At 38.4% G+C, this 27,832-nt stretch overlaps 1 protein-coding gene and 1 non-coding gene across 2 annotated transcripts; both read left to right on the forward strand.

Moving 5' to 3' along the window:
- The first annotated feature begins 81 nt into the window (after nucleotides 1–81).
- Nucleotides 82–27,832, forward strand: LOC115216743 (NADH-specific methylglyoxal reductase). The gene is made up of 8 exons (XM_029786294.2): nucleotides 82–423; nucleotides 7,912–7,974; nucleotides 9,372–9,557; nucleotides 11,913–12,071; nucleotides 14,889–15,067; nucleotides 18,201–18,252; nucleotides 23,233–23,394; nucleotides 26,920–27,832. The coding sequence occupies exons 1-8, from the start codon at nucleotides 310–312 to the stop codon at nucleotides 27,013–27,015; spliced, it is 1,011 nt and encodes a 336-aa protein (XP_029642154.1). The 5' UTR covers nucleotides 82–309; the 3' UTR covers nucleotides 27,016–27,832.
- LOC115216866 lies at nucleotides 12,764–12,867 on the forward strand. The gene has a single exon (XR_003882120.1). It is a non-coding gene; the product is annotated as a U6 spliceosomal RNA (small nuclear RNA).

The raw sequence follows: 27,832 nt of genomic DNA on the forward strand, positions 1-27,832 counted from the left end.
CAACTACCATATTAAAATATCTTTATTTCCCTTCCTCTACTACCAATATGAACACCTCCTCTTCCCATCTCTCACTACTTCTTACATATCTTCTCCTGCTTCTTTATCCATCTGTAACATTACCATAATATTCTTCCTTCTCCTCCTCCTCCTCTTATAACCCTCAGCACCACAACCACCATCGCTACATTCTCTTTCAGTTCTCCTCCTCCCACTTTCACTTATAGTTCTCCTTTCACCACACCATTTCTTCTTTCCCGGCTTCAGAACTCGTAACTTCGGATTTCTTTATTCAAGATCGAATCAACCATGGAACACATAACCCTTCCCGGCACCGATCTGAAAGTGACTCCTGTCTGTCTCGGTACATGGCAATTTAACAATGGTATCACCAACAATACTTGGGATGCACAGACAGAAGAGGTGAGCGATGTTTTTGTCTGTCGTCGTTCGTTATTATTTAATTTCATTACAGCACCACCTCGTGCCATGTTGCTGCTGTTTCAGTTCTCCTCCTCTTTGTCCCATGTTGTTGTTGTTTTAGCACCAGGCCGGCTATTATCGAAAGATATTCAAGTCAAGACCATCCACCTTCATAGGCGTAGTTCATATCAGTTTGCAATAATTGATGTCTGTTTTAAATATAAAACAGTAGAGTGAAAGGAATTTCGTTGCTGTTTCTGGCTACTCGAGCAAGTACGTAGCACCGTGGGCAAACTGTGGCCCGCGAGACATCCTGAATGACACGCCTACGAAAAAATTACATGTTTTTAGTATTGTCTGCCTGACGACGAGCCTTGTCCCGTACTGCTAGCTTTTTGGAAAAGGTTGCCCATGCATGTTATAGAGGTTCCATTATTTGGCCTTCAATCTCATCAAAGCTGTCTATGATAAATGGCATTCCAGCCGTGGCAGTACTGTCATTTTTGTGTGTGTGTGTGTGTGTGTGGTCGTATTATTGAGGGGAATTTTGCATATAAGACTACACGGTGGTACACCACCCTTTTCAGCGTAACAAAAACCCTGATCCTAACTCTAACCCTGAATACCGAGTGTGCGTATTTTTTACTTCCGCCGGACTACGCTATCCAATGTGTCTGTAGGGACCTCGCTTGGCCCTGCCTGAGATTTGAAATCAAAATAATGTAAACTTCATTCCATCGATGCCGGATGCATTATCTTCTACACCCGACAACTTACATTGAACCATGAACATCACATTTCGGTACATGTCCTATTTTAGAGATGGCAAGGAGATTTGGCTGCTATTTCTAACAGATCAAGCGACCACTTAAAGGCTTCACTCATCTCCAAGTCTATTTTGTTTTGTTTGCGCCACTACATAACTGCTACTTTTTAACCACAGGCTTACTGTAGTGCAACAGATCTATGATCAAAGGCGTTCCAGCCGTGTCAGACCAAGGACGGAATTGTTAGAACGTAGGATAAAGATACCTTGTGGTAATTTATACCGACCCTCTGTATTCTTGTGTAATGGACTTAATCCATCGCTTAGTTTTATGTCACCATTTGGTCCTTTTACAGAATTCGTGCTATATTTCTGGTTTGATGATGAATCCTCCCTTCCACTCAGTCTCAGAGTCCCCACTCTGGAAAGGCCATGGGTGTTGCCTTTCCCGCTTTGATTAAGCACCAAAAAGAAAAGTGTATACCTAGGGCTACATTATCAAATGTGTTCTTAATTAGTATGTTTAAGTCAGAGCCGTCTTTGCTGCCCATGCCTTAAGACGGCTCTGGGCTGGATGTGATTTGAGATCTAGCTGTTGTTTCAAGTATACCAAGTGACTATATCAGGTGCCACCGTGTCGACAACTTCATGATGCGCTTTCTTTAATCTTACGCTATAGGTGAGCTTACAGGTTTTCAGTGTTGGAAAATAACGGCTACATATTTTTGTGTGAACATTTAAAAGGATATGTGTAGTCTTAAGAGATACAACAGCTATAACTAAAAAAAAGACTTTTCCATTTTGTCCGTCGGTACAATGAAGCAGACAGAAAGTTGGCGAGGGAGACATGCTGGAACAGCCACTCTGGGGATTGCACTTGTGGATAGCTATCTCTGGCCCAACAGAAGTGAGCAAAGATGTAGTCCGGTTGGCCAAACACAGGATCAAACACAAATCTGCGGCTGATATTTTGAAATTTTATCATTCTTTGATAAAGAGAGAAGTCAGGACTGCTGGCCAAACACACCAGGCTGCTGCTGGAGAAGGTGTAGGGTTTACCATCACAGGACCCGAAAATTGTCATGCTGTTTGGTTTTTTTACCGTCCCCTCTATCCAGCTCTTCTAGACAGAGCTGGGAAGGGAAGCCTACAGTATCTAGACCAGGGCTGGCCAACCTGAGGTCTGCAGACTTTTATCTTGCGGCCCGCTTGATGCTTTCTTGAAGTATTGTGCTTAATTTCAAAATAAAATTGTTTGTGTAAAACATTTGTTTCAAAATAAATTTAAAATTTATAAGTGGCAATAACGCACTATCCTACAATTTTATCATTTTCAACGAAAAGTCTGAAAAATTCTTGATTCTGTAATTTGATTATTTGACTCTTATTGCATGAACTATAGAAGTTTTTTTTTATTCTATTTTTCCTCATTTTCAACTTTAAAACACAAGAAGTATGCTGTGAAGTCCAATTGAGAACCACTTTTAACCCCATGGCTGTGGAGTCGGAAACAATTAATTACATAGAGGAGTCGGAGGTGCCAATAATAGAGGAGTCAGAGTCAAAGTTTTTTGTTTCAACTCCACAATCAGTTTATCAAATCCCTTCACAAGGCCCGGGGCTATAGTAGAAGACACTTGCCCAAGATTCTGCACAGTGAGGCTGAGCCCGAAACTGTGTGGTAGCAAAGCCAGTTTCTTAACTGCAAACCTCTACCACTCGTGTATATCAAAATTTTGTTTAACTTGTTTTTCAAGACACCCAGTCGATAATTAGTATTGATTTTCTAAATATAACCTTCAATTATATTTTTGAAAACTTCTCGGTGCACCTAGATACATCACTTGAAGTACACCGTTTGAGAGCCACCGCTGTAGAAAACTTGACAACTTACATACAGAAAGAGAGTGTAGAATATTTTATATTTTAGCGGCAGAAATTAAAACGAGGGCCAACAAATGAATATAGCTGTAGGTCAGCTCCAATCCAGCAGACTGGTAATCAAAAAGTATTCTAGCCATGATCAGCCCATATTTTATTCAGACAGTATCCATGGTTAAGGCGGCAAGCTGGCAGAAATGTTAGAACACTGGGCGAAATGCTTAACGGTATTTTGTCTGTCTTTACGTTCTGAGTTCAAATTTCACTGAGGTCAACTTTGCCTTTTATCCTTTCGGGATTGATAAATTAAATACCAGTTGTGTACTGGGGGTCGATCTAATTGACTGGCTGCCTCCTCCAAAATTTCAGGCCTTGTGCCTAGAGTAGAAAAGATTATTATTATCCAAGGTGTTTTTTATTCTTTTTAGATAAGTGATTTAAGGGAGATTTAGTTTTTATTTCTAACAGGCTGAGTGATTGTATAGGTTGCCTCACTGGTTTGTGAATGAAGGACATAGTACTGGGTAAAAGACCCCTTTAAGATAATTCGTTTTAATTTTGGCACAAGGCCAACAAGTTTAGGGGAGTGATAAGTCAATCACATCAACCCTAGTAGATGACTGGTACTTATTTCATCCACCCTCAAAAGGATGAAAGGCAAAGTTGATCTCTTATTTCTTTTACTTGTTTCAGTCATTTGACTGTGGCCATGCTGTAGCACTGACTGTAGTTGAACAAATTGACCCCAGGATTTATTCTTTGTAAGCCTAGTACTTATTCTATCGGTTCCTTTTGCTGAACTACTAAGTTACAGGGATGTAAACACACCAATATCAATTGTCAAGCAATGGTGGGGGGACAGACAGACACACACACGAGTTTCTTTCAGTTTCCATCTACCAAATCCATTCACAAGCTTGGTCAGCCCAAGACTATAGTAGAAGACACTTGCCCAAGGTGCCACGCAGTGGGACTGAACCTGAAACCATGTGGGTAGAAAGTAAGCTTCTTACCACTAACTTTATGTATACCCCAAAATAGTTATTTTGACACAATTTAAAATTCCCAATGTCAGTTATTTCCCTTCATGTCTACTGTTTATTCATGCTCAGATCAGCCCTGATCCAGCATACTTATGTTCAATGAAAGGCTTTTCAGCCATGGCAATACTCTCTTAATCATTCATCATTTGTTTCAGTCATTGGATTGCTGCCATTCTGGGGCACCACCCTGAAAGGTTCCATTGTACAAATCAACCCCAGAACTTATTTTTATGTGTGGTGCTCATTCTATCATTTACTTTTGCTGAACCACTAAGTAATGGGATCATTAACAAACCAACATCGGTTGTCTAGTGGTGATGGTGGTAGTAGTGGGGTAAAAACGCACACACACACACACACATATGTATTCATCATCCTTGTTTCAACTTCGACTTTTCCATGCTTACATGGAGCTTCCACTCAGTTTCTTATTTCTTTACTGCCCACAAGAGGCTACACACAGAGGGAACAAACAAGGACAGACAAACGGATTAAGTCGATTATATCGACCCCAGTGCGGAACTGGTACTTATTTAATCCATTAAAAGGATGAAAGGCAAAGTTGACCTCAGCGGAATTTGAACTCAGAACGTAGCGGCAGACGAAATACCGCTAAGCGTTTCGCCCAGCGTGCTAACATTTCTGCCAGCTCGCTTCCACTCAGTTTCTGCCACTCACAAGGCATTGGTCAGCTTAGAAACATAATAGAAGACACTTGCCTGAGGTGCCAAGCAATAAATGTGAGCCCAAAACCATGTGACTGCAAAGTGAGCTTCTTACCATATAGCCATGCATATGCTTGAAAAAAAAAATTTGAGCCAACTCACTCATTTCTGATCCCATAGTAGTGAATTGAAGGAGTCCTAAGCCTTGCTAAATAAACTTGGCCCAAGACCCAGATCCACTAGTTCTATGTATCACTATCTGTCTATATTTATTTATTTATCTGTCTGTCTATCTCAATCAATCAATCAATCAATCACAAATATTTAGTTATCTTGTGTTAATTATTTTGCACTAAGTTGTTCTAGACAGACAAAGATCTGAGATAATATTTTTGAAGTAAGATTAGTCAACCAAAAATATTGCAATCCTTATTAAAATGGAACTGTGCACCATTTCTCTCTCTCTCCCTGTATATACTAGGAACTATGGTTTGACAACCAATAAAATAGAAGAGACCTGAGTGAACTCTTCCATTATCCTGGAAGTAGAAGATGTGAATCCTGAAAAGTACAGTACTCAGAATGTTGCATATATGCATAAGGCTTATAGCTTGGAAAACAGGCAGGAAAATATAGAAATCACATCTAGAGAATGTGAAGTGGATACTATTAATAGTAGAACTTTTAAATGCAATTGTGCAAGGAATAGATCGGTCCGCTTAACTCTAATTGTAGGTATAAAAATATCATATACAGATGTAAGACTACTTCAGAGAATGGAGAGTATTTCTATATAGGAGCTAGCTCATGTTATATTATGCAGAGAATTACCAATCATTTAAGCTCATTTAGAAATAGGAACAAAATGAATACTACCAGCCTTAGTAAGCTAATTTGGGCACTAAAAGATAGTAACAAAGTAGTTTCTATTGCTTGGGAAATAATTAGTAAGGCAAAACCTTATAGAAGTGGTGATAATAGATGTGACTTTTGTGTGGAAGAAATGTACCAAATTTTCACTTCTAAATTTACTCTTATAAATACCAGGCAGGAACAGGCTATAGGATGTCCACACTGGACAAAATTTAAATGATTTGAATAAACATAATATACCATTTATAGTAATTATACGAGTTAAAATAATGATTGTGATAATTAATGATATTTATGTAAATAATACTAGTAGATATAATAATAATAATGTCAATAATAATAATTGAGGGTATAAACCCAAAATAAGTGAAGTACCTCTGAATAAATAATGTACTCCATACAGTAAAATGTAAACAAAACTGCGACAATTAACTATAATATAAATGAACATTTTAGAACCACAATTCAACTGTAATACCAGTAGAGGTGATTATAAGACCAAAATTCAATTTGATTTTTAAAAATAATGCTATCATCTTCAACTGAATACCAATGAAGGAAGTTTGTTTGAATTAGTTCACTTTGAAAACATCGTATGTGATGGGTCCTTGATGAAATTGCAGTGACTAGGATGCATAATTGCATACAGAGCAATGTGCAGTTGCTGCAGTAGGAACATATGTTGGTCATTGTTATATATGCTGTCAGAAACTTTTTAATAAAGTTTTGAATGTGAATAAATCTCCATTCTCCTCTTGGGTTTCAATTATATATATATCTGTATGTATGTATGCATGTATGTATCATCATCATCGTTTAACGTCTGTTTTCCATGCTGGCATGGGTTGGACGGTTTGACTGGGGACTGGTAAGCCGGGAGGCTGCACCAGGCTCCAATCTGTTCTGGCAAGGTTTCTACAGCTGGATGCCCTTTCTAATGCCAACCACTCCAAGAGTGTAGTGGGTGCTTTTTACATGCCACCGGCATGGAGCCAGTCAGGCTGCACTGACAATGACCATGATCAAATGGTGCTTTTTACATGCCACCAGCACAAGAACCAGTCAGGCAGCACTGGCATCAACCACTTTCAGATGGTGTTTTTTACATGCCACCGGCATGGGAGCCAGTCAGGTGGCACTGGCATCGGCTACTATATCCTTAGTTGTGTTGCTAGATTAGGTCACTTAGATAAGAGAAGCTATCAACCTTCTGAGCATTACAAAGAACTTATTATACTTGTGTTCCAGGAGGTGGGGGGGGGGCTCACTACTTCTGTATATCTACAACAAGCAATGGTCTTGTCTATCATTTGCTTTTGATTCCGCTACACCTCTTTTGGAACTATAGATTACATAGGGTTCACTGAATGGAATCTTTATATACCCCTCTTCTGTATATGGAGCATGGCCATTTCCTTACTTGGAAACAAGTGAGAGTTGGTAACAGGAAGAGCATCCAGCTGTAGAAAATCTGCCTCAACAAAATTCCATCTGAAAATCACATCAAATGGTGGTGACTATGTACACACACACACACACACACACACACACACACACACACATATATGCATTTACATATATTACATTTGGCCTTGGTGAAGAGGATCAGCCTGCAAGAGTCTTGTGTCAGTGCCACATAAAAAGCACTTGTGCCAATGTCACATTAAAAGCACATTTTGTGAAGTGGTTGGCATTAGGAAGGGCATCCAGCTGTAGAAACCAAACCAACCCATGCTAGCATGGAAAGCAGATGTTAAAAGATGATGATGAATTAGAATTGAATGGGAAAGTTTAGGGTGCTATTATCTTTTTGACAACAAGGGATGTGTATGAACTGTGGTGCTGCATGATAGTGAGACATGGGTACTGAATGTAGGGGCTGTGTAAGGGTTGACTCACTGGGGTGTAGTGTTATTGTGCTAGAATGATGAGATACAGAAAAATTGGCATCAAAAAGAGGTGTCAATTGTAGTGTACAGGAGTGATGACTATACTGGTCTGGACATGTGATGTGTAAGGAGGACAACAGGTAAATACAAGTGGTGCAGTGCCAGGAGATTTTATTTGGAAGGGTTTAATAGAGGAGGAAAACCAAAGAAGACATGGGCAGAAATAGTGAAGGCTGTCTCAGAAAGCTGGACAAAGGAATGCAACAAGTGATGGGATGCTGTGTTGGAGAGGATTTGTTCAATTCACCAAGAATAGAAAAACAAACATAAAAATGATAATGGTTTATCTCTTTCTTTCTCTTTCTTTTCAGTTGTCAAAGACGATTGTAGACAAAGCTTTCCAAGTTGGCATCAATTTCTTTGACACAGCTGAGGTAAGCAGACGTTTTGTTTGTTTATTATGTTTGTATTTAGAGGTGTGCGTGGACATGTGGTGTAGACTTATGTGTGTGTGTGTGGATATGTGTGGTGTAGACTTGTTTGTGTGTGTGTGCATGTGTGCAGGTATATCTGTGTGTGTGTGTGGGGTAGGCTTGTTTGTGTGTGTGTGCAGGTATATCTGTAGATCTGTGTGTGTGTGGGTATGTGTGGTGTAGACTTGTTTGTTTGCATGTGTGTGTAGGTATATCTGGATCTGTGTGTGTGTGTGGATATGTGTGATGTAGACTTGTTTGTCTGTGTGTGTGTGCAGGCATATCTGTGTGTGGATATGTGTGGTGTAGACTTGTGTGTGTGTGTGTGTGTGTGCAGGTATACCTGTAGATCTCTGTGGGTATGTGTGTGAGAGGATGCTTAGTTGTGTCTGTTGATGAGGCTGTGTGTGTGTGTGTTTACACACATTTGCACAAATGTGTTAAAGCATGTGTTGATGCATCTCTGTGGATGTATGTGTGAAGATGTCTACGTGTATGTGGACAAATCAGTAAAAGAATGTGTGTGTTGCTGACGTAACTAAATTTATTGTTCATTGTACAATAAATACTTTGGATAATTACTAATTGTAATTAATATGTGAATATATATTTTAGTTTTTGCATGTTCTGCATAATATGTGTAAATATGTGTATGCTTCTATATATGCTTGTGTACATATATGTAAGTGCATGTGTGAATATATGAGCAGGTGTGTGTGTGTATACTTGTAATATTGTCAGATAAATTTGTTTTTTTCCATTTATTTTAACCCTTTAACATTCAAACCCGCCTTAAACAAGATAATGCAGGATTAATACAAACCTTTGTGAATAAATAAACCTTAGGTTTGACAGTAATCTGAATGCTGAAAGGTTAATCTTTCCAATGTTATCTGAATAAAGACAGAAATATTTTTATTGCAGTGTTTTATGGGGTTTTTGTAGCTCTAGTCTTCTACAACTTGTGCTTATTGTTTTTGGAATTCAAATAAAGTTTACCTCAGACATAGGAAAATGGAATGCCAAGTACAGAAAAATTTTGATCTGACATCCCAATGCATGTCTTTCTCTAGTGTGTATATTTATGCTGGAATCACCATCATCATCATTTAATGTCTGCTGTCCATGCTGGCATGGGTTGGATGGTTTGACTAGAGCTGGTAATCCGAGGGGCTACATCAGACTCCAGTCTGATTTGGCATGGTTTCTACAGCTGGATGCTCTTCCTAACACCAACCACTCCAAGAGTGTAATGGGTGCTTTTACGTGCCACCGGCACAGGTGCCACTTGCATGACATAATGTATTTATTTTTTTCCATCGTTTGTAAGTCTTATGAATCTTTCTATTCTGAACCAGGCATATCCCCGCTCTGAAGGTGTCCTTGGAAAATGTCTAGAAGGAAGACGCCACAATGCTGTGATTGCAACCAAGTATGGTTTCCGTTCCACTGGTCCCAGTGAGAGCTACACAGCTGAAGCTATTGATGCTGCTATCACTACCTCCCTACAGAGCTTAAAAACCAACTACATCGATATCTATCAGGTAAGATATAACATTAAGCATTGGTAGTGTTAATGAAGAGTCAGGCCAAGGACCTATCTCCAAATGTATGTTCTTTAAAATAAAACCTTCATTGATCCACTTTCTTGAAAATTTGCCATATATACCTGTGTATAAGATGTGCTTTTTTTATTCTTAAATGTAACAAAAGAATTGCTATGTGTCTAATGAGACTATTATAGTTGAGATACTAAGTATATGATGAAATATTGCTTTTTTCCACTAAAAAGCAAGGTATTTGTGTGTGTGTGTGCGTTATACATTAGCAAATATGGTTGTTTTAAGTATTGATTTCAAAATTTGTGGTACAAGCCTGTAAGTTTATCAGTTCTGTATTCATTTGTTTGATTATTTTTTGCTAGTGTGGTGATCATTATATAATATATAAATTCACATTATATATATATATATATATATATAAATTCACAATGAACTCAAACCCACAAGTGAGACAGAGACAGGCAGAAACAAGGAAAATGCCCCTTGTATTTGAATACTATGCAAGTATTCTTTTAAAAAACTTTTCATTTAATTTTTCCAAAATTTAATTGTTTTCCATGCTTCCAGTTGAAGAAGTCTCAATGACTGAAACCAGTACTAAAATGCTTTTTATGATAAAATCATTTTAGCATTTTCTATCTTGACTTTTTTTCCTTATGTATGTATTATGTATCATACGGGCTGACCAAAGCCTTGTGACTGGATTTGGAAGACAAAAAATTGTAAGAAGCCCATTGTATGCATGTATGTGTATTTGTGTCTTTATTTGTCTTCCACCACTGCTTGACAACCAGTGTTGGTGTGTTTATGTCCCTATATCTTAACGGTTTGACAAAAGAGACCAATAGAAAAAGTACAAGGCTTAAAAAAAAATATGCAATAAGAACTGGCATCAATTCATTTGACTAAAAATTCTTCAAGGTAGTGCCCCAGCATGGGCACAGTCTAATGACTGAAACAAGTAAAAGATATGTGCTATACACACACATACATATATATGACAGGCTTCTTGTATTTCGAACCCATGTTCGAAATTTCCCCAAGACACCTGATGAAGGCTGGAGGGTATATCAGCCAAAAAGAACAAGATGAGGGCCGGCTTCTTGTAGTTTCCATCTGCCATATCCATTCACAAAGCTTTGGACAGCCTCAACTACAGTAGAAGAGCTTTGTCCAAAATGCTCTGTACTGGGACTGAACCCAAAACCATATGGTTACGAACTTCTTAACAACTCGGCCATGTCTGGAAGCATTCCCCTTCTTAATACAATACTACAAACTTTCTTTATTATCCTCTCTCTCTTCCCCACACCATAGATTAAAAGCGAAGCTGCTTCTCAAGACTTCCCTGTGTAGATTCCATCACAATGGTAGCATCCCTCCTGCAGTAATCAAAGAACCTGGCCTGTAAACTGTATCCAGACAGGTCAATTATCATACACAAAGGGCTATTTTAATCTAATAATGCATCTGCTGCATATAACAGGTATATTTATATATAACTAGCAGCTAAGCCCAGTTTCACCCGGTTGGTTTGGATGATGTGGCTGTAAAACCTGCTCTGTGTAAGCATTCGACTTGTTTGGGCACGCTTACATTAAAAAACAATTTTAGAATGACTCTTTTCCTTCAAAATGCTAAAAATAACTGACCATCAAAACAAAACTAACCAAGATTCAACCAAATCAAAAAATAAACCCAAATACTAAGTGAACAAAGATGAACCACCCCACTTCCATTGCACATGCAAAAGCACACGCGCACGCACACATACACACATGTACCCCCACTGGCTTGATCAGACTCAGATTCTGAGACTGGAGAAGCCAAGTTTCTATTAAAATCATGTACAACTTTTAGTTGCATGGGGACAAATCAAACAGTTTTAAATAATAATTTATATAACACTTAAATGTCTTGAGTGCCTTTTTCTTTCATTTGTCACTCACTTGTGTGTGTGTGTCTCTCTGTGTATGTTTATATATGTATGTATATATATAACTGCCATATTTTCTGGCATACGAGTTGACTTAGTATATGGTGTAAATATTCAAACATTGTCATTATCTTTGCAAATACTGCTGCATTTCGCATGTAACTTTTGGCCCTCTAAAGTAGTCTTGGTATATAAGTAGGCCTATGTTTTTGAGATTTAAATTTTGATCTGAAAACTTTGACTTGTATGCTGGAAAATATTATTTGAAAATGTTAAAACTAAACTAAAAAAATAGAAAGAAAGACATCTCCCCAAATCAATGGCTTTGTTAATCTTGCCCATATCTGTTCTCTGTGATTGCTTCTCCCTAATTCCATTCTGTTGCTCTGTTGTCTTTTTAGATCCATTGGCCAGACATGGTTGCTGACTATACAGCCACTGTTGAAGAATTGAAGAGACAAGTTGCTAAAGGAAGGATACATTATTATGGTGTCTGCAACTTTGGACCGAAAAACATGAAGAGCATTCTTGAAGCTGGTGGTCAACCTATTTCTAACCAGGTATAGTGATGGTGGAAGAGGTGAATAGTGATTTTGGGGTAGATGGTGGTGAATGGGGATGTTGGAGGGGGGTGTTAGTGGAATAGTGAAAATGGTGGAGGATGATGGTGGTGGAAGTGATGGGTGTTGGTGTAGGTCATGGGAGATAATGGTGGTGTTGCAATGTGTTTTTTTTTTGTCTTTTAATATTTTATTCATGAGGAAGGAGTTGGTCCATCAATGACCTTCACTTGTCATGTGAGACTCTTAAGATAAATATGAGTATTTAGCTTGAACATTATAAGTCAATGACTGCAGGAAAAAACATGGACTGGTTGGGTGTTTCAGAGGGATAATGTTTTGGTGATGAAGGATTTACCATAGGGGTAGTGCAAAGATGGGGTTTGGTCTGGGAATTGTTGGTGTGCATCTAGTTAGTTTCCAGGATCAGAGGCTGTTGTAATAATTGTAGAATCGGCTGAGTGAGGAGTCAGCACATCTTCAGGATTGGTTGTTATATGTTGGTGAGTGAGAGCTTGGTAATCAGCTGGATGGCCTTAATTTGGAGATGCGATCAAAGATGTTTGTTGGTGTCTCAACAACATCATCTTAAATAAGGGAACTGTATTCTAATGTGAGTTTCACTCAAGGTTTATGGAAGTTCTGCAAGCGAGCACAAGCCGAATACGCTAAATACTGAGACACACACACATTTACATGGCAGTACATATACAAAAATTGGGAAGATACTGAAAAAATTAATGTGGCCCCCCCGTGCAAGGATGACATGCAAAATTCTGAAGCATTCCATATTTTTTGTCCAACAATCTTTGAACATTGGGCATTACAGAAGCAATGATGAAAGACTGAGACTTCTAGAGATATGCTGTGATTGAGAATACCTGGCAAGTAAAGTGAGATCACAGCCATAGCCTATACCAGTGTCGCATAACCAACCCATTTAAAAAGTACCTTTGAATTGTTGGGCAACATGCTATGCTTCAGGAGACTTATTGAGTCAAGTAAAATTATAAATCAACTCAATCAAATGGAAATTGTAATTATAGCTGATGCCAGTGCCACCTGACTGGCTCCCCGTGCCGGTAGCATGTAAAAAGCACCATCCTAATATGGCTGATGCCAGTGCTACCTGACTGGCTTCCATGCCGGTGGCATGTAAAAAGCACCCACTACACTCTCGGAGTGGTTGGCATTAAGAAGGACATCCAACTATAGAAACATTGCAAGATCAGATTGGAGCCTGGTGAAGCCTTCTGGCTTGCCAGTCCCCAGTCAAACCGTCAAACCTATGCCAGCATGGAAAACGGACGTTAAACAATGCTGATGATTTCAGCGTATAATACAGATGTTAACCCTTTAGCATTTAAATCCAGCCAAAATATTTCACCCGTTTTATGTTCACACTGGCTAGATCTGGCCTCTCACACCTACTACTATGTCATTCTAAAAATAAACAATCACGTTATTAAAATATCAAAGCTATGAGATAATGCTTGATTAATTCAAAATAATGGTAATAAATATGTGTTATAATACTGCTATGGGATTAAATCATGGTTTTCAACAGGGGTCCATATAATATTTTGGGGGGTAGATTGTGTAGTATACAATAGTAGATTGTGGCTCCAAAATAGTTTTTTGGGGCCCCTTGAAAAATTTTGCGTTAGATGTATGTGTTGCAAGAAACAGCTAGGTTTCTTTAATGTTTTATAACCATCTTGAGCACCTTTTTGAGCTACATGTGTTTAACACATGTGAGCATGGCTACAAAGTCAGAAAACAGCACAGCTCCCATGACTTTCAGAAACATTTTTTCACACTCAAAGTTGCTGAAGCATGGAACAAACTACCTGCATCAGTTGTTAGCTGCCAAAGCATTGCATCCTTTAAACCCTCCATGCTTCCTGAAAGTTGCCAACACTACACCTGATATCCTGCCTTCCATACACGTGCACACATGTATATTATGACTCATACACTGCTCACTTTCCTGACTTTTGTACATAATTCTATGTACTGTACATGCACCTTTGATGAGTTGTAGTGCATCTGAGTACTGTGCACAATAATTTCATTAGTATTATTATTATTATACTTCAACCTACTAAAATTGATGTGTGATAAATAAAATGGAAATTCTGAAAAACGTTTCTATAAAACTATATAGGCATAGGAGTGGCTGTGTGGTAAGTAGCTTGCTTACGAACCGCATGGTTTCGGGTTCAGTCCCACTGCGTGGCACCTTGGGCAAGTGTCTTCTACTATAGCCTCAGGCCAACCAAAGCCTTGTGAGTGAATTTGGTAGACGAAAACTGAAAGAAGCCCGTCGTATATATGTATGTATGTATATATATATATGTATGTGTGTGTATATGTTTGTGTGTCTGTGTTTGCCCCCTCCCCCCAGCATCACTTAACAACCAATGGTGGTGTGTTTACGTCCCCGTAACTTAGCGGTTTGGCAAAAGTGACCGATAGATTAAGTACTAGGCTTACAAAGAATAAGTCCTGGGGTCAATTTGCTCGACTAAAGGTGGTGCTCCAACATGACCACAGTCAAATGACTGAAACAAGTAAAAGAAAAAAGAGTAAAAGAGATACATCGAATGGCTATGGGGGTCTATTAGAATAAAACAGTAATCATAGGGGTCCATAAGGAAAACATGGTGGAAAATCCCTGGCTTAAATGATGATGACACACTCACACACATACTCTTGTCTACACACATCTGCATTCACCCGTATACACACATCCGTTCCACCTACGTACACATTCATATACAACCTGTTCAACTTAACCATTCTTTGTCGTTGCAGATAGGGTACAATTTACTGTGGCGTTCAATCGAACACGAAGTTAAACCAATTTGTATGGAGAAAAACATTTCCATTTTGGCCTACTCACCTCTACAGCAAGGTCTTCTTTCTGGCAAATACCTGACCCCTGACAGTTTACCTGAGGGTCGACGACGTGGCAAGCTCTTCTCTAAATCCAGGTAAGGACTTGTGACTGAAACCATAAAACTCTTAAATTTTGAGTTGTTTTATTTTTTTTTTACTCCTTTTCATTCATCATTATCATTTTCGTGCCTACTTTTCCTTGCTTGCATCTTTTGTTTTTTACCTGTTTCGGTCATTAGACTGTGGCCATGCTGGGGCACTGCTTTGAAGAAGTTTTATTTGAATGAATTGACTCCAGAACTTATATTTTCTTGAAAGCTTGTTACTTGTTCTATCGGTCTCATTTTGCTCAACTGTTAAGTTACAGAGACATAAATACACACACCAACACCAGTTGTCACGTGGTGGTGAAGAATAAACACACACACGATAGTCTTCATTCAGTTTCCATATACTAAATCCACTCACAGGGCTTTGGTTAGCCACTAGGCTATACTAGAAGACACTTACCCACATTGCCATGCCATGGGACTGAACCTGGAACCATGTAGTTGGGAAGCAAGCTTCTTATCGCATTTCATGGGTCAGGTGGAATTTGCTGAGGCAAATTTTCAATGGCTTGATGCCCTTTTTGTTGCCAACCTACTCCTGTTTCCAAATAATGTAATATTTGCCCATCTTCAGATAGGTTTCCATGGAAGATTGGGAACAAAGGACATTATCATCTATAATTGTCAGGTGACATCAAGGCAATTCGTGTGTGGCATTTTGTCTGGTACTGTAATTTACAGACCCTAAAAGGCAAGGTTAAAGTTGGTGGGATTTAAACTATGGATGTGAAAACCCCTAAAACTTACTAGTAATGGTTATATTAATTTTATATCAGAGGGCTGTGTTCACTTATTCTTTCACGAGTTATCTTCCCTTGGTAAATACTACCAAGTTGTTACGCTGGTATACACATTATCTTTGTTTTACACACACACATACACACGCGTGCGCATACATACATATATATACATACATACATGTCTTCCACACACCGTTTGACAACCGATGTTGGTGTGTTTATGTCCCTGTAACTTAGCATTTCAGCAAAAGAGATTCGCAGAATAAGTACCCGGCTTAAAAATGAAATATGTATTGGGGTTGATTCATTCAAGTAAAATTCTTCAAGCGGTGCCCCAGCATGGCCACAGTCTGATGACTGAAACAAATATCAGGTCATCCCATAAGTTCTGTCCGATTTTACCTTTTTTAAAATTGAATGAAATTTAATAGTATTTTAGATTGTCTAATGGAATTAAAAATTATTTTTATGCATTTGTGTACATTTAAACTAATTAGATATTATTTCACAGAATAATTGAATTAAAATTTCTTTGATTAAAACCCTTTCTAAAATGGATATATCCAAAGAGCATTTAAGGCACATAATGCTTTATGAGTACAAAAAAGGAAACTCTTCAACCAAAGTGACTCGAAACATACACTCAGTTTATGGGAAAGAATGCTTGAATGAAAGAACTTGCAGAAGATGGTTTGCAAAATTCAGAAGTAGAGATTTCAGACTTGAAGATGAAGATCGAACAGAACGTCCAGTTGAGTTTGATGATAAGCTCTTTGAGGCATTACTTGAAGAAAATCCTGCATTATCAGTTGAAGAATTGGCAATAAAGCTTAGTTCAAACCATAAAACTGTTCATCATCATCTTCAACAATTTGGAAAGGTTCCTAAACTTGGAAAATGGGTGCCTCATGAATTGTCCGAAAGTAACCACAAATCCCGAGTTGACATCTGCTCTTCTCTCCATTCTCGCGAATTCATTTCACCCTTTTTGGATATACTTGTGACTGGTGACGCAAAATGGATCTTCTATTGAAATGTTAAATGTCGTAAACAGTGGCTAGGTAAAAGGGTATAAAATTTCTACCACAACTGAGAAGGGAACTTCATGGGAAAAAGGCTCTTCTCTCTATTAGGTGGGATTGCAAAGGAGTAATTCACTTTGAATTGTTACCACCTAATGCAACAATCAATGCTCAAGTTTATTGTCAGCAATTAGAGCCTTTGAACCAAGCTTTGAAGAAAAAAAGACCCGTTTTAGTGAATCAAAAAGGAATGATGTTTCATCAGGACAATGTGTGACCCCACACTGCAAAGATCACATCACAGAAGATTGAAGAGCTTGGTTGGGAAAAAAATTCCCCATCCACCTTATTATCCTGATCTTGCTCCTTCAGAGTACCATTTGTTTTGTAGCTTACAGAATCATTTGGGGGACATAACTTTCGCAGGCCAGGGGGAGGTCAAAATTGACATTTCAGAGTTCTTTGCTTTGAAACCAAGGGAGTTTTACATTGATGGGATTAAAAAGCTTGTAAATAGATGGAAGTCATAGATAATCAAGGAAAGTACATTAATGATTAAATTTCAATTAAATATAACATTTGATCACTTGTTTTCTTTATTCAAAATTCGGACAGAACTTACGGGATGACCTGATAGAAGAATTACATCATCATCATCATCATTGTTTATCGCCCATTTTCCATACTGGCATGGGTTGGGCAGTTTGACTAAAAGCTGGGGAGCTGTGCCAGATTCCAATCTGATATGCTGAAGTTTCTACAGGCCTTCCTAAAGTTGCATAATTATCACAAGACTTATTCAGTTTCGTTTGGAACATGAGACTCTGAGCAACAGTCTTGTGATAATTTTGCAGCTTTAATAAATAGATATTATTCTACCTTCAGTATTCAGGTATTATTTTTACCACATTGTTTTGCACTTAAGTGCTCACCTGTGTCTATATATCTTTATTTTAAAAATTCAAATAAGTCATCATTATCTATAAAAATAATGATAAAGTTGTCAGCAAATGTTATTCAAATAAGCAAAATATGTAATAAATATATAGTCATCCCATGACTTTTTATACAGTTTGACAATTTTTTATACAGATGACAATTATACAGTTTTAATTAGCAATTGATTAACTATATATATATATATACACACACACACTCATACATACATACAGGACCATGTGATTGAGAAAGAAGCTTCTAACCTGTAAAGATATACAGTAGATTATGTAGTCCTAGATATAATATCTGAATAAAGGATGGAAGGGACATGGCTGGAGTCGTTTTGACTATGTAGTAAAGGTAACAATAATAATATAATAATAATAATCTTGCTATTACATTTGTTTTATTTTTCAGTACTACAATGTCTCGCCATGGTCAGGATGGCCACGAAAAACTTCTATTTGAAGTAAGTATTTTTAGATTTTAAACTTTAACCAGTGGTTCTCAACTTGGGTCCATGTGTGTAGGTATTTAGTCGTGGGTCTAGCTATGTCCATGGATTAAGATGAGCTGGTATGGCTGATTGGAGGTTCAACCAGTTTTGATGACAGGACTTTTTTGGCACTGGAGGCAGACAAACACACACTCACACACATGTATGGGTGTGCAGAAATATACACAAAAACAGAGAGAGAGAAAGTCATTACAATTTATTAATTGAACACAGTTGACATGAACAGTTTCCCTCCCCTTATACATCATCATCATTATCATTTAATGTCCACTTTCCATGCTGGCATGGGTTGGACAGATTGACTGGGGGCTGGCAAGCCAGAAGGCTGTATCAGGCTCCAATCTGATCTGGCAAAGTTTCTACAGCTAGATTAGATGCCCTCCTTAATGCCAACCACTCCCAGAGTGTAGTGGGTGCTTTTTACTTGCCACTGGCACGAGGGCTAGTCAGGTGGTACTGGCATTGACCACGCTTGAATAGTGCTTTTTATGTGCGACCAGTATGGGAGCCAGTCAGGCGGCACTGGTAATGACCATGCTTGAATGGTGCTTTTTACATGCCACCAGCAAGGGACCAGTCAGCCAGCACTGGCATTGATCATGCTTGCATGGTGTTTTTTACATGCCACCGGCACGGGAGCCAGTCAGGTGACACTGGCAACGATCATGTTCAAATGGTATTTTTAACGTGTCACTGGCACAGGTGCCAATCAGGCGGTACTATCATTGGCCATGACAACGATTTCACTTGACTCCACAGGTTTTCACAAGCACAGTTTATTGCCCAATGATTGAAGGGTACTCTTAAATGGTCTGGTTATGTTGCACTGGCATAGGTCATGGTTATGGTCTCACTTGGCTTGCCGAGTCTTCTCAAGCACAGCATATCTCCAAAGGTCTTGGTCACTTGTTCAAAGGTCATGTTTCACCACCTCATTCCACGTCTTCCTGGGTCTACCCCTTCCACTGGTTCCCTCCACTTCTTGGGTGTGGCACTTTTTCACACAACTGTCCTCATCCATCCGCAACATATGACCATATCAGTGCAGTTGCTCTCTTGCACACCACATCTGATGCTTCTTAGATCCAACTTTTCCCTCAAGGTACTTACACTCTGCTGAGTATGCACACTGACATTACACATCCATCTGAGCATACTGACTTCATTCCTTGCGAGCTTACGCATGTCCTCAGCAGTCACGGCCCTTGTTTCACTGCCATGTGGCATAGCTGTTCGTACACATGCATCATACAGTCTCCCTTTTTACTCTGAATGAGAGACTCTTTGTCACCAGTAAAGGTAGGAGCTCTCTGAACTTTGCTCTGGCTATTCTTATTCTAGCAACTATACTTTCAGAGCATCCACCCCAGCTACTAACTTGGTCACCTAGGTAACGGAAGCTATCAACTACTTCTAGTTTTTCTCCCTGGAATGTGATGCAAGCTGTTTTCTGCATATTTTCAGTGTTTATTGCTCCTGAGCATTTGCCACACAAAAACTATCTTCCCAGTTAGCCTTCCTTTGATATTGCTGTACCTCTTGTGTCCCCATAGCTTACACTGGGTACATCTTATGGAGTTTCTACCTCCTTTGATATAGAGAAATATATTTACACACACACACACAAACACATCTATATACTAGACGTACTTGCTTTGACCTGTTGGGTCACAACAACCCCAAGTTGAAAATGTTGATGCGCAATGGGAAAAGCAAAAATGCTATTTTCAACTTCATGCAATAAAATTCTTAAATAATACAGTTCTTCTGTCCTTGGTGTGACAACATAAACACAACCAAGTGTTTCTTCTTTGAAAATGTTCAAATGGCCTTCAACTTTTTCCCTGGCTTTCTTCTTTGCTATTCTTTGTTACTACTGTTCCAAGTGAAATACATAGATATTTCAGCATAAAATAATGTTTTCACAAAATCATTATTGATACACAGTGAAAAGAATTCTGTCAGTGTTGTTCTCATATGTTGCTCATTGACAACCATCTTTGTTCATCTGGTAGATGAACTTGCAGTCTCACTATTGCAGGTGTTCTTTCCTGAACTGAAAATCCTAAAATGGTTGCAACTGCTTCGGATGGTCCAATATACCAACCCATTAGATATTGACTGATTTTGCTATCATAACAGCTTTGACATTTTCTTTCAGTGTGTACTTGATGTACTTAATTGACCTCACTGAAGCAACGATTTCAACATTGCAGTGGCATTTGAATGCTCTTAAAAGAGTCTCATTATAAGGCACAACCCATTTGTTGTTTCTTTTTCCATTCTTATGAGATTCAACTCCTCCATTGCAACTGATCTTTGTCTATAAAGAGGTAGTCTGTCTGTCTTTTGATTAAGATGGTAAAGATTAATATTTTATCTTAAATAAAATAGTAATTTTCCCTTTTACTCTTTTTACTCTTTTACTTGTTTCAGTCATTTGACTGTGGCCATGCTGCAGCACCGCCTTTAGTTGAGCAAATCTTTGTAAGCCTAGTACTTATTCTATCGGTCACTTTTGTCGAACCATAAGTTACTGGGATGCAAACACGCCATCAGTTGTCAAGCGATGTTGTGGGGACAAACACAGACACACAAACTTATATACACACACACACATACATATATATACATATATATGACGGGCTTCTTTCAGTTTCTGTCTACCAAATCCACTCACAAGGCTTTGGTCAGCCCAGGGCTATAGTAGAAGACACTTGCCCAAGGTGCCACGCAGTGGGACTGAACCCAGAACTATGTGGTTTGTAAGCAAGCTACTTTAAGAAAAAAAAATATCTAGTACCAGTGATTCGAAAATATCTTGTATAAATATTGAAAGAATTTCTATCTTTCAAATCTATGGCACTCACAAAGAAAAAATAAAGTAAGAAAAAAGGATGGGCAGTGGTAGCTAACAGGACTCTTTGAAGTGTCAGTATTTTCATATTGATTTTTTTTTTCTTAAAGGGGGAAATGACTATTTTATTTGTAATCTTTATCATCATTAATGAAATGTCTGGAAAACAAACTTTGAGTTTTAGTATAATACAGAAACATAGATATAGATATATTTAGGCATGGCTGTGTGGTAAGAAGCTTGCTTCCTAGTCGCATGGTCCTAGGTTCAGTTCCACCGCGTGGCACTGTCTTCTATAGCCTTGGGTCAACCAAAGCCATGTGAGTGGATTTGGTAAATGGAAACTGAAAGAAGCCTGTTGTAGATATCTGTATGTATGTGTCTTTGTGTCTGTGTTTGTCCTCACATCACCACTTGACAACTGGTGTTGGTGTGTTTACATCCCTGTGACGTAGCAGTTTGGCAAAAGAGACCGATAGAATAAATGCGAGGCTTAAAAATAAATAAGTCTTGGGGTTGATTTGTTCGACTAAAACTCTTTAGGGCGGAAACAAATAGAAGAATAAAGAATATATATAAGAGAGAGAAAGAGAAAGCTTAAAACATCTGAATTGAAATCGGTCAGCATTGAATCAGCAACACCAATATGGCGGTGTCAAAACGTCTCGTACCTGTGTGTCTATTTGGGTTTAAACATCGATTAATAGGTCCAGGAGAGGTGGGTATGGACAATAAGAAACCCTCTGAGATGTTATCAAATGCCAAGTCTCTCAATCTCTTGTCAAGGAACCAACAATGGATTTATTCCCATCAATGAGTGTTTTGGTGTCTACACATGTTGAACGTTGTTGTTTAGCCCTGGGTCTAAGCTGATTGAGCAGGTTTGCATTCAAAGATGACTGTCTCATCTTAATGTTGAATGTGCCTTTCCTCTTTTTGAAACAATGAGATATTTGGCTATTGTTTCTAGCAGGCCAAGTAACTACATAGAGAATTTCTTAAATATGATTGCTTGTGTTGTCTCATGGATATGATTGCTTGTGTTGTCTCATGGAGTCACTGAGTGTTTTGGGCCATCTCTTTTTTAACCAGAGCCAACTAGATGCTTTCTCGACAATCTCTCTCTGTATTGCCTAGAGCTCCTTAGGCCCTACTGAATGAATAACAAGTGAATCTTTAGTTACATACCTCTGTTGACTAAAATCTGATTTTCCATATTTTCTTTCAAAAGTTCTCTACCAACTCCTGGTATCTTGCCTTCTTCTCTGTGCTACCTCCATCCTTACACCCCACACATCATCTTTTAACATCTGTTGTCTATGCTGGCATGGGTTGGATGGTTTGACTAGGGTTGGTAAGCTGGAAGGCTGCACTAAACTCCAATCTGATTTGGCATGGTTTTCTATGGTTGGATTCCCTTCCTAATGCCAACCACTCTGAGAGTGTAATGGGTGCTTTTATGTGCCACAGGCATGGGTGTCATTTGCATGACACCAGTATCTGTCACAACTGCGATTTTGCTAGGCTTGATGGGTTTTCTTCACAAGCACAACATAATGCCAGAGGTTTTGGTTTTTACCTCTGTGAGGCCCAATGCTTGAAAGGAACTCAGCCACTTTGCCTCTGTGAGTCCCCATTAAATCCGATTAATACCTTAATAATATAGATTGATTTTGCTATTGTCTTTGCAGTATCATCATCATTGTTTAATGTTTGTTTTCCATGGGTTGGGCATTTTAAGAGGTGCTGATGAACGAAAGGATTGTGCCAAGTTTTAATATGTCTACTTTGGTATGGTTTCTGCACCTGGACGCCCTTCCCAACGCCAACCACTTCACAGAATATACTGAGTGCATTTCATGTTATACCAGCACCAGTCACTTGCAAGACAAACCTCCTCAACTGAGTAGGAGTGAAGTATTAAAGGAGAGAAGACATTGGTGAAAAGGTGTCAGGGCGTCATATGGAATTGAACAGAGGAGGATTGGATGAGTGGATAGGTAGGTCAGGTCACAATTTGAAAGAGTGAAATCATGTGGAAATAAATCTGACTTTATCCTATTTTCTCTTTGTAGACACTTGGGAAGTTGAAAGAAATCTGTACAGAAGCTGACATCAATATGTCTGTGGCCAGTCTGTCGTGGTTACTGCAACAGCAGAACGTCCGGTCTATCATTGTTGGGGCTCGTAACCCAGAACAAATTGAACAGAATGTTAATATTGTGAAATTGTCCCAGGTACGTACTTTCTTTATTGGTGGTCTTTTCTTTTCTTTTTCTCTGAAAGGCAGAATCAGATGAGTGTGTTCTGCAATGGTGTGTGTATAATTCTGTACAATTAATCAACAGCTAATTAAAGCTGTATAATTAAGTGTAGGCATGATTAAGGTAAGAAGTTTCGTTTTTAACCATATGGTTCCAGGTTCAGTCCCACTGTGCAACCAAATCCTTGTGAGTGGATTTGGTCTACAGAAACTGAAAGAAGCCCATTGAACATATATATCATTTATATATATATATATATATATATATATATATATATATCTCCTAATATAATAATGAGTGTAGTGTTTTTATATATTTGTGTGTGTGTGTGTTTGTGTGTATGTATGTATGTATGTATGTATATATATATATATTTGTCCAGAATCATGCTGGATGCAGAGGACAGAAACTAGTAATTCAGTGAAGGTGAAGTAGTGAGAGTAATAGCCTTGACTAAGAGGGAGTGGGAGAAAGGAAAGGGTGAAAAAAATCAACATTTCAATTTTGTGTTAGTGTATGTGTGTGCATGTACAAAGGAAGTATGTGAATGTTTGTATGTGTGGTTATTATGTGCCTTATTTTGTACCTTATTTATATATAAAATACTATAATTAGCTGTCATTATCAATGGCACGTGGTCAGCTAGTAATATGTATATAAAACTGTGTGTCTGTCTGCTACCATCTCTTGGCAACTGGTGTTGTGTTTATGTTCTTGTAAGTTAGCAGTTCGGCAAGAGACACTAATAGAATGAGTACCAAGCTTAAAAAACATAAGTACTGGGGTTGAGTCGTTTAACTAAAAATTTATTCAATACAGTGTTCCAGCTTGGCCACAGTCTAATGACTGAAACAAGTGAAAGATAAAGGATAAACAGTAAAACTGTACAGTCAATCAATTGCTAATTAAAACTGTATAATTGGGTACAGTTAATCATTAGATAATTAAAGCTGATTAATTGTAGGCAGTTAATAGCTAATTAATTCTATCTGAGATACTCTAATGGAGTTTAAATTTTTTCTGATCTCTCATGTTGAGCGAACTTAAATATTTTTTTAATCCCAAAAACCAGCCTTCTCTTCAGGACCGGAAAATAATCCCCCTCTACTTTTTCTCTACAGAACTCAAGTAAGACTTCCACTAGAATGTTGAGTATTGCTCATAGATCTGGGATAGTACTGCTGCTTTTCTTTACTTGCATGGATCAGATGATTTGTTGAAGCAGATTTTCTATGGTCAAATGTCTGCCTTTCCCATCGTCAACCTTTGTTTTCAAGCAAGGTAATATTTTTCCATGGCGCTTTCATGGACAGTTGGAAATTAATGACACTGCTTCTATGACAGTGACACCATTGTGCAGTGCCATCATGAAGAGACACACACTCATGTAATTTACACTCTGTCACTTTTCATGATGAGGGTTCCAGTTGATCTGATTAATGGAACAGCCTGCTCTTGAAAATAACTTGCAAGTGGCTGAACACTCTACAGACACATGTACTTTTAACATTGTTTGCAACCTTCTGTAAAACACATTTAGCCCTTGTGCTGTGAGGAAATATTACCTTGCTTGAAAACATGCATGTTGACAACAAGAGCGGCTGGCTGTAGAAAATCTGCCTCAATGCATTTCATCTAACCTGTACAAGCATAGAAAAGTGAGAAGAAAGCACGATGACGAGAGGATAAGATTACTCTTTTACTTCTTTCAGTCATTTAACTGTGGTCATGCTGGAGCACCACCTTTAGTCAAGCAAATCGACCCCAGGACTTATTCTTTGCATGCCTAGTACTTATTCTATCGGTCTCTTTTGCCAAACTGCTAAGTTATGGAGATGTAAACACACCAGCATCGGTTGTCAAGTGATGTTGGGGGGGGGGGTCAAACACAGACACACAAACATATACACACACACACACACATACATATATATATCATCATCATCGTTTAACGACCCGAGGCTATAGTAGAAGACACTTGCCCAAGCTGCCATGCAGTGGGACTGAACCCAGAACCATGTGGTTTGTAAGCAAGCTACTTACCACTCAGCCACTCCTATGCCTCTGGTAGTATCTGAATTCAAATCTCTAAGTGGACAAAACTAAATACTGCATTGGCATTAATACAGCCACTCTCTGATTACCATTCTTTTATTTCATTTGTTGTATGTTTATACATATGCAGGGGTGCTGAAAAAGTTCCTGGCTTTAAGGGTATCATAAGGCCCAACTTTCCAAGTTTTTACAGGGCTTAGAAAAATTGAAGGATTGCTGCAATGAATGTAGAATCTGAGTGGGGAATATGTTGAATACAATCATAATTAACTGATTCTCCTGTATTTTCTTTTACCCAAAGCCAAGAACTTTTCAGCCCCCCCCCGTGTTAATGTTTATTTTTATGCTTTGTCATAATAAAAACAAATTTACACGAATCTGAGGGGTTACCCTATACTGTTGTAAAGGATTAATTTATTCTTAAACAAGAATATTGCTGACAGTGACTTTGAAGTTTTGGCCAATTAAGCCATTGTCAGACTGCCAACAATATTCTTGTTGAAGAATAAACCTGCATATACGTGTATATGTTCCATACTGCAAGACACTTGTTCCTGTCTCCCACTCATAACATGGTATTCTACATTCCACCTAAGGTGAGAGCGGAGGCAGTCTTGTCTTGGAAGTTTCTTGGTGACCTCACTGGGTCCAGTGCCACACAAAATGCACCCAGCACACTCTAAGAAGTAGTTGGTAGCCCTTCTATGTCCCAATTTACACTGTGGCTTACCAGCTCCTGCTGAACCATCCAAGCTTGCTAACCAACCACATGGTTCTGGGTTCAGTCCTACTGCGTAGCACCTTGGGCAAGTGTCTGCACCTAAGCCTTGTAAGTGGATTTGGAAGCTTGTCGTATATATATATAATGTGTGTGTGTGGAGGCATAATGGTCCAGTGGTTAGGGCAGCGGACTCGCGGTTTCGATTCCCAGACTGGGCGTTGTGAGTGTTTATTGATCAAAAACACCTAAAGCTCCACGAGGCTCCGGCAGGGGGTGGTGGCGATCCCTGCTGTATTCTTTCGCCACAACTTTCTCTCACTCTTTCTTCTGTTGGCCTGCTCGCTTAGCCAGCGTTATTTGAAGGCTAAAACAATGTGAAGCGCATAGTGACCAGCGATGTGTAGCAACATCTGATAACCTGGTCAGTCATGTGATCACATGATATATGTGTGTGTATATGTGTCTGTGTTTGTCCCCCAAACATTGCTTGACAACTGATAGTGGTGTGTTTACATTCCTGTAAATTAGCAGTTCGGCAAAAGAGACTGATAGAATAAATACTAGGCTTACAAAGAATAAGTCCTGGGGTTGATTTGCTTGACTAAAGGTGGTGCTCCAGCATGGCCGCAGTCAAATGACTGAAACAAGTAAAAGAGTAAATTGTTATGATGATTATTTTTCTTTTTAAGTGTTAAGTTTGTTACATTTCTGTGCCATTACAGGATGTTTTGAAGAAGATGACTGAAGCTACTGATGATCTGAAGCAAGCTCTTGGCAAAACTCTTGATGCGTGGGTAACACCTGACCGTTGTGAGTAAACAAGAGCTCTGTGTTGTTGCACATTGCATTTATTGTGACTCTATCTCACCTGTGGAAAAATTGCTGAACGCTTTCAACCAACCTTGGTTCTATGATGTAACTGTGAATTGTTTATTTTTTAAATTAAGACCTTCCATAATAAGAATCTTTGTTTATTTCTTTGTATAAAATTATGCCACAAATATTGGGTTAATATAGAAATAAAAGCAAAAATCAGTCTTTTTTTTTTTCCTGAAGGTAAATACTTGCTTGTTTTCAAAATTAATAGAAATTTATGAGAACTGCATTTCAGTAGAAATATTCTCATGCAAAAGTTCAACTTACGATCTCATACCAAGTTAAGAAATTATTTTACTTTTGGGTGGTAGGTGGTACAGTTGATACTGTGGCAGTATTTACACTATATTCCTTTCTTTTATTTTATTTAGCTTAAATTCCACCAGGGTGGACTTATCCTCTAATCCTTCCCAATATCAATAAAGCACCAGTCTAGTTATAGAGTGGATTTAATAGACTAAACCAACCAACCATGACCCTTCCTTTGAAATTTGTGATTTCATTCCTAGGTCAAGAAATTGATTAATTGTAGAGAAAACCTTAAAATTTATCTCCATCCATCTTCAAATAAATTTAATGCAAGAAAATACTTTTCGACTTAGCAGACTTTCTCCTCCATTACTAAATTAACAAAGTTTAATTAACCAATTTAATAAACCAAGTTGTCTATTGCCACCCAGTAATACTTTTTTTTTCTTTTTAATTCAAAAATGTACTTTAATTAAAGTTCTTCTCTACAGCAACTGAAGGTGCTAAAAA

Source organism: Octopus sinensis, linkage group LG10, assembly GCF_006345805.1.
Source record: "Octopus sinensis linkage group LG10, ASM634580v1, whole genome shotgun sequence".
In the NCBI taxonomy this organism is placed as follows: Eukaryota; Metazoa; Mollusca; class Cephalopoda; order Octopoda; family Octopodidae; genus Octopus; species Octopus sinensis.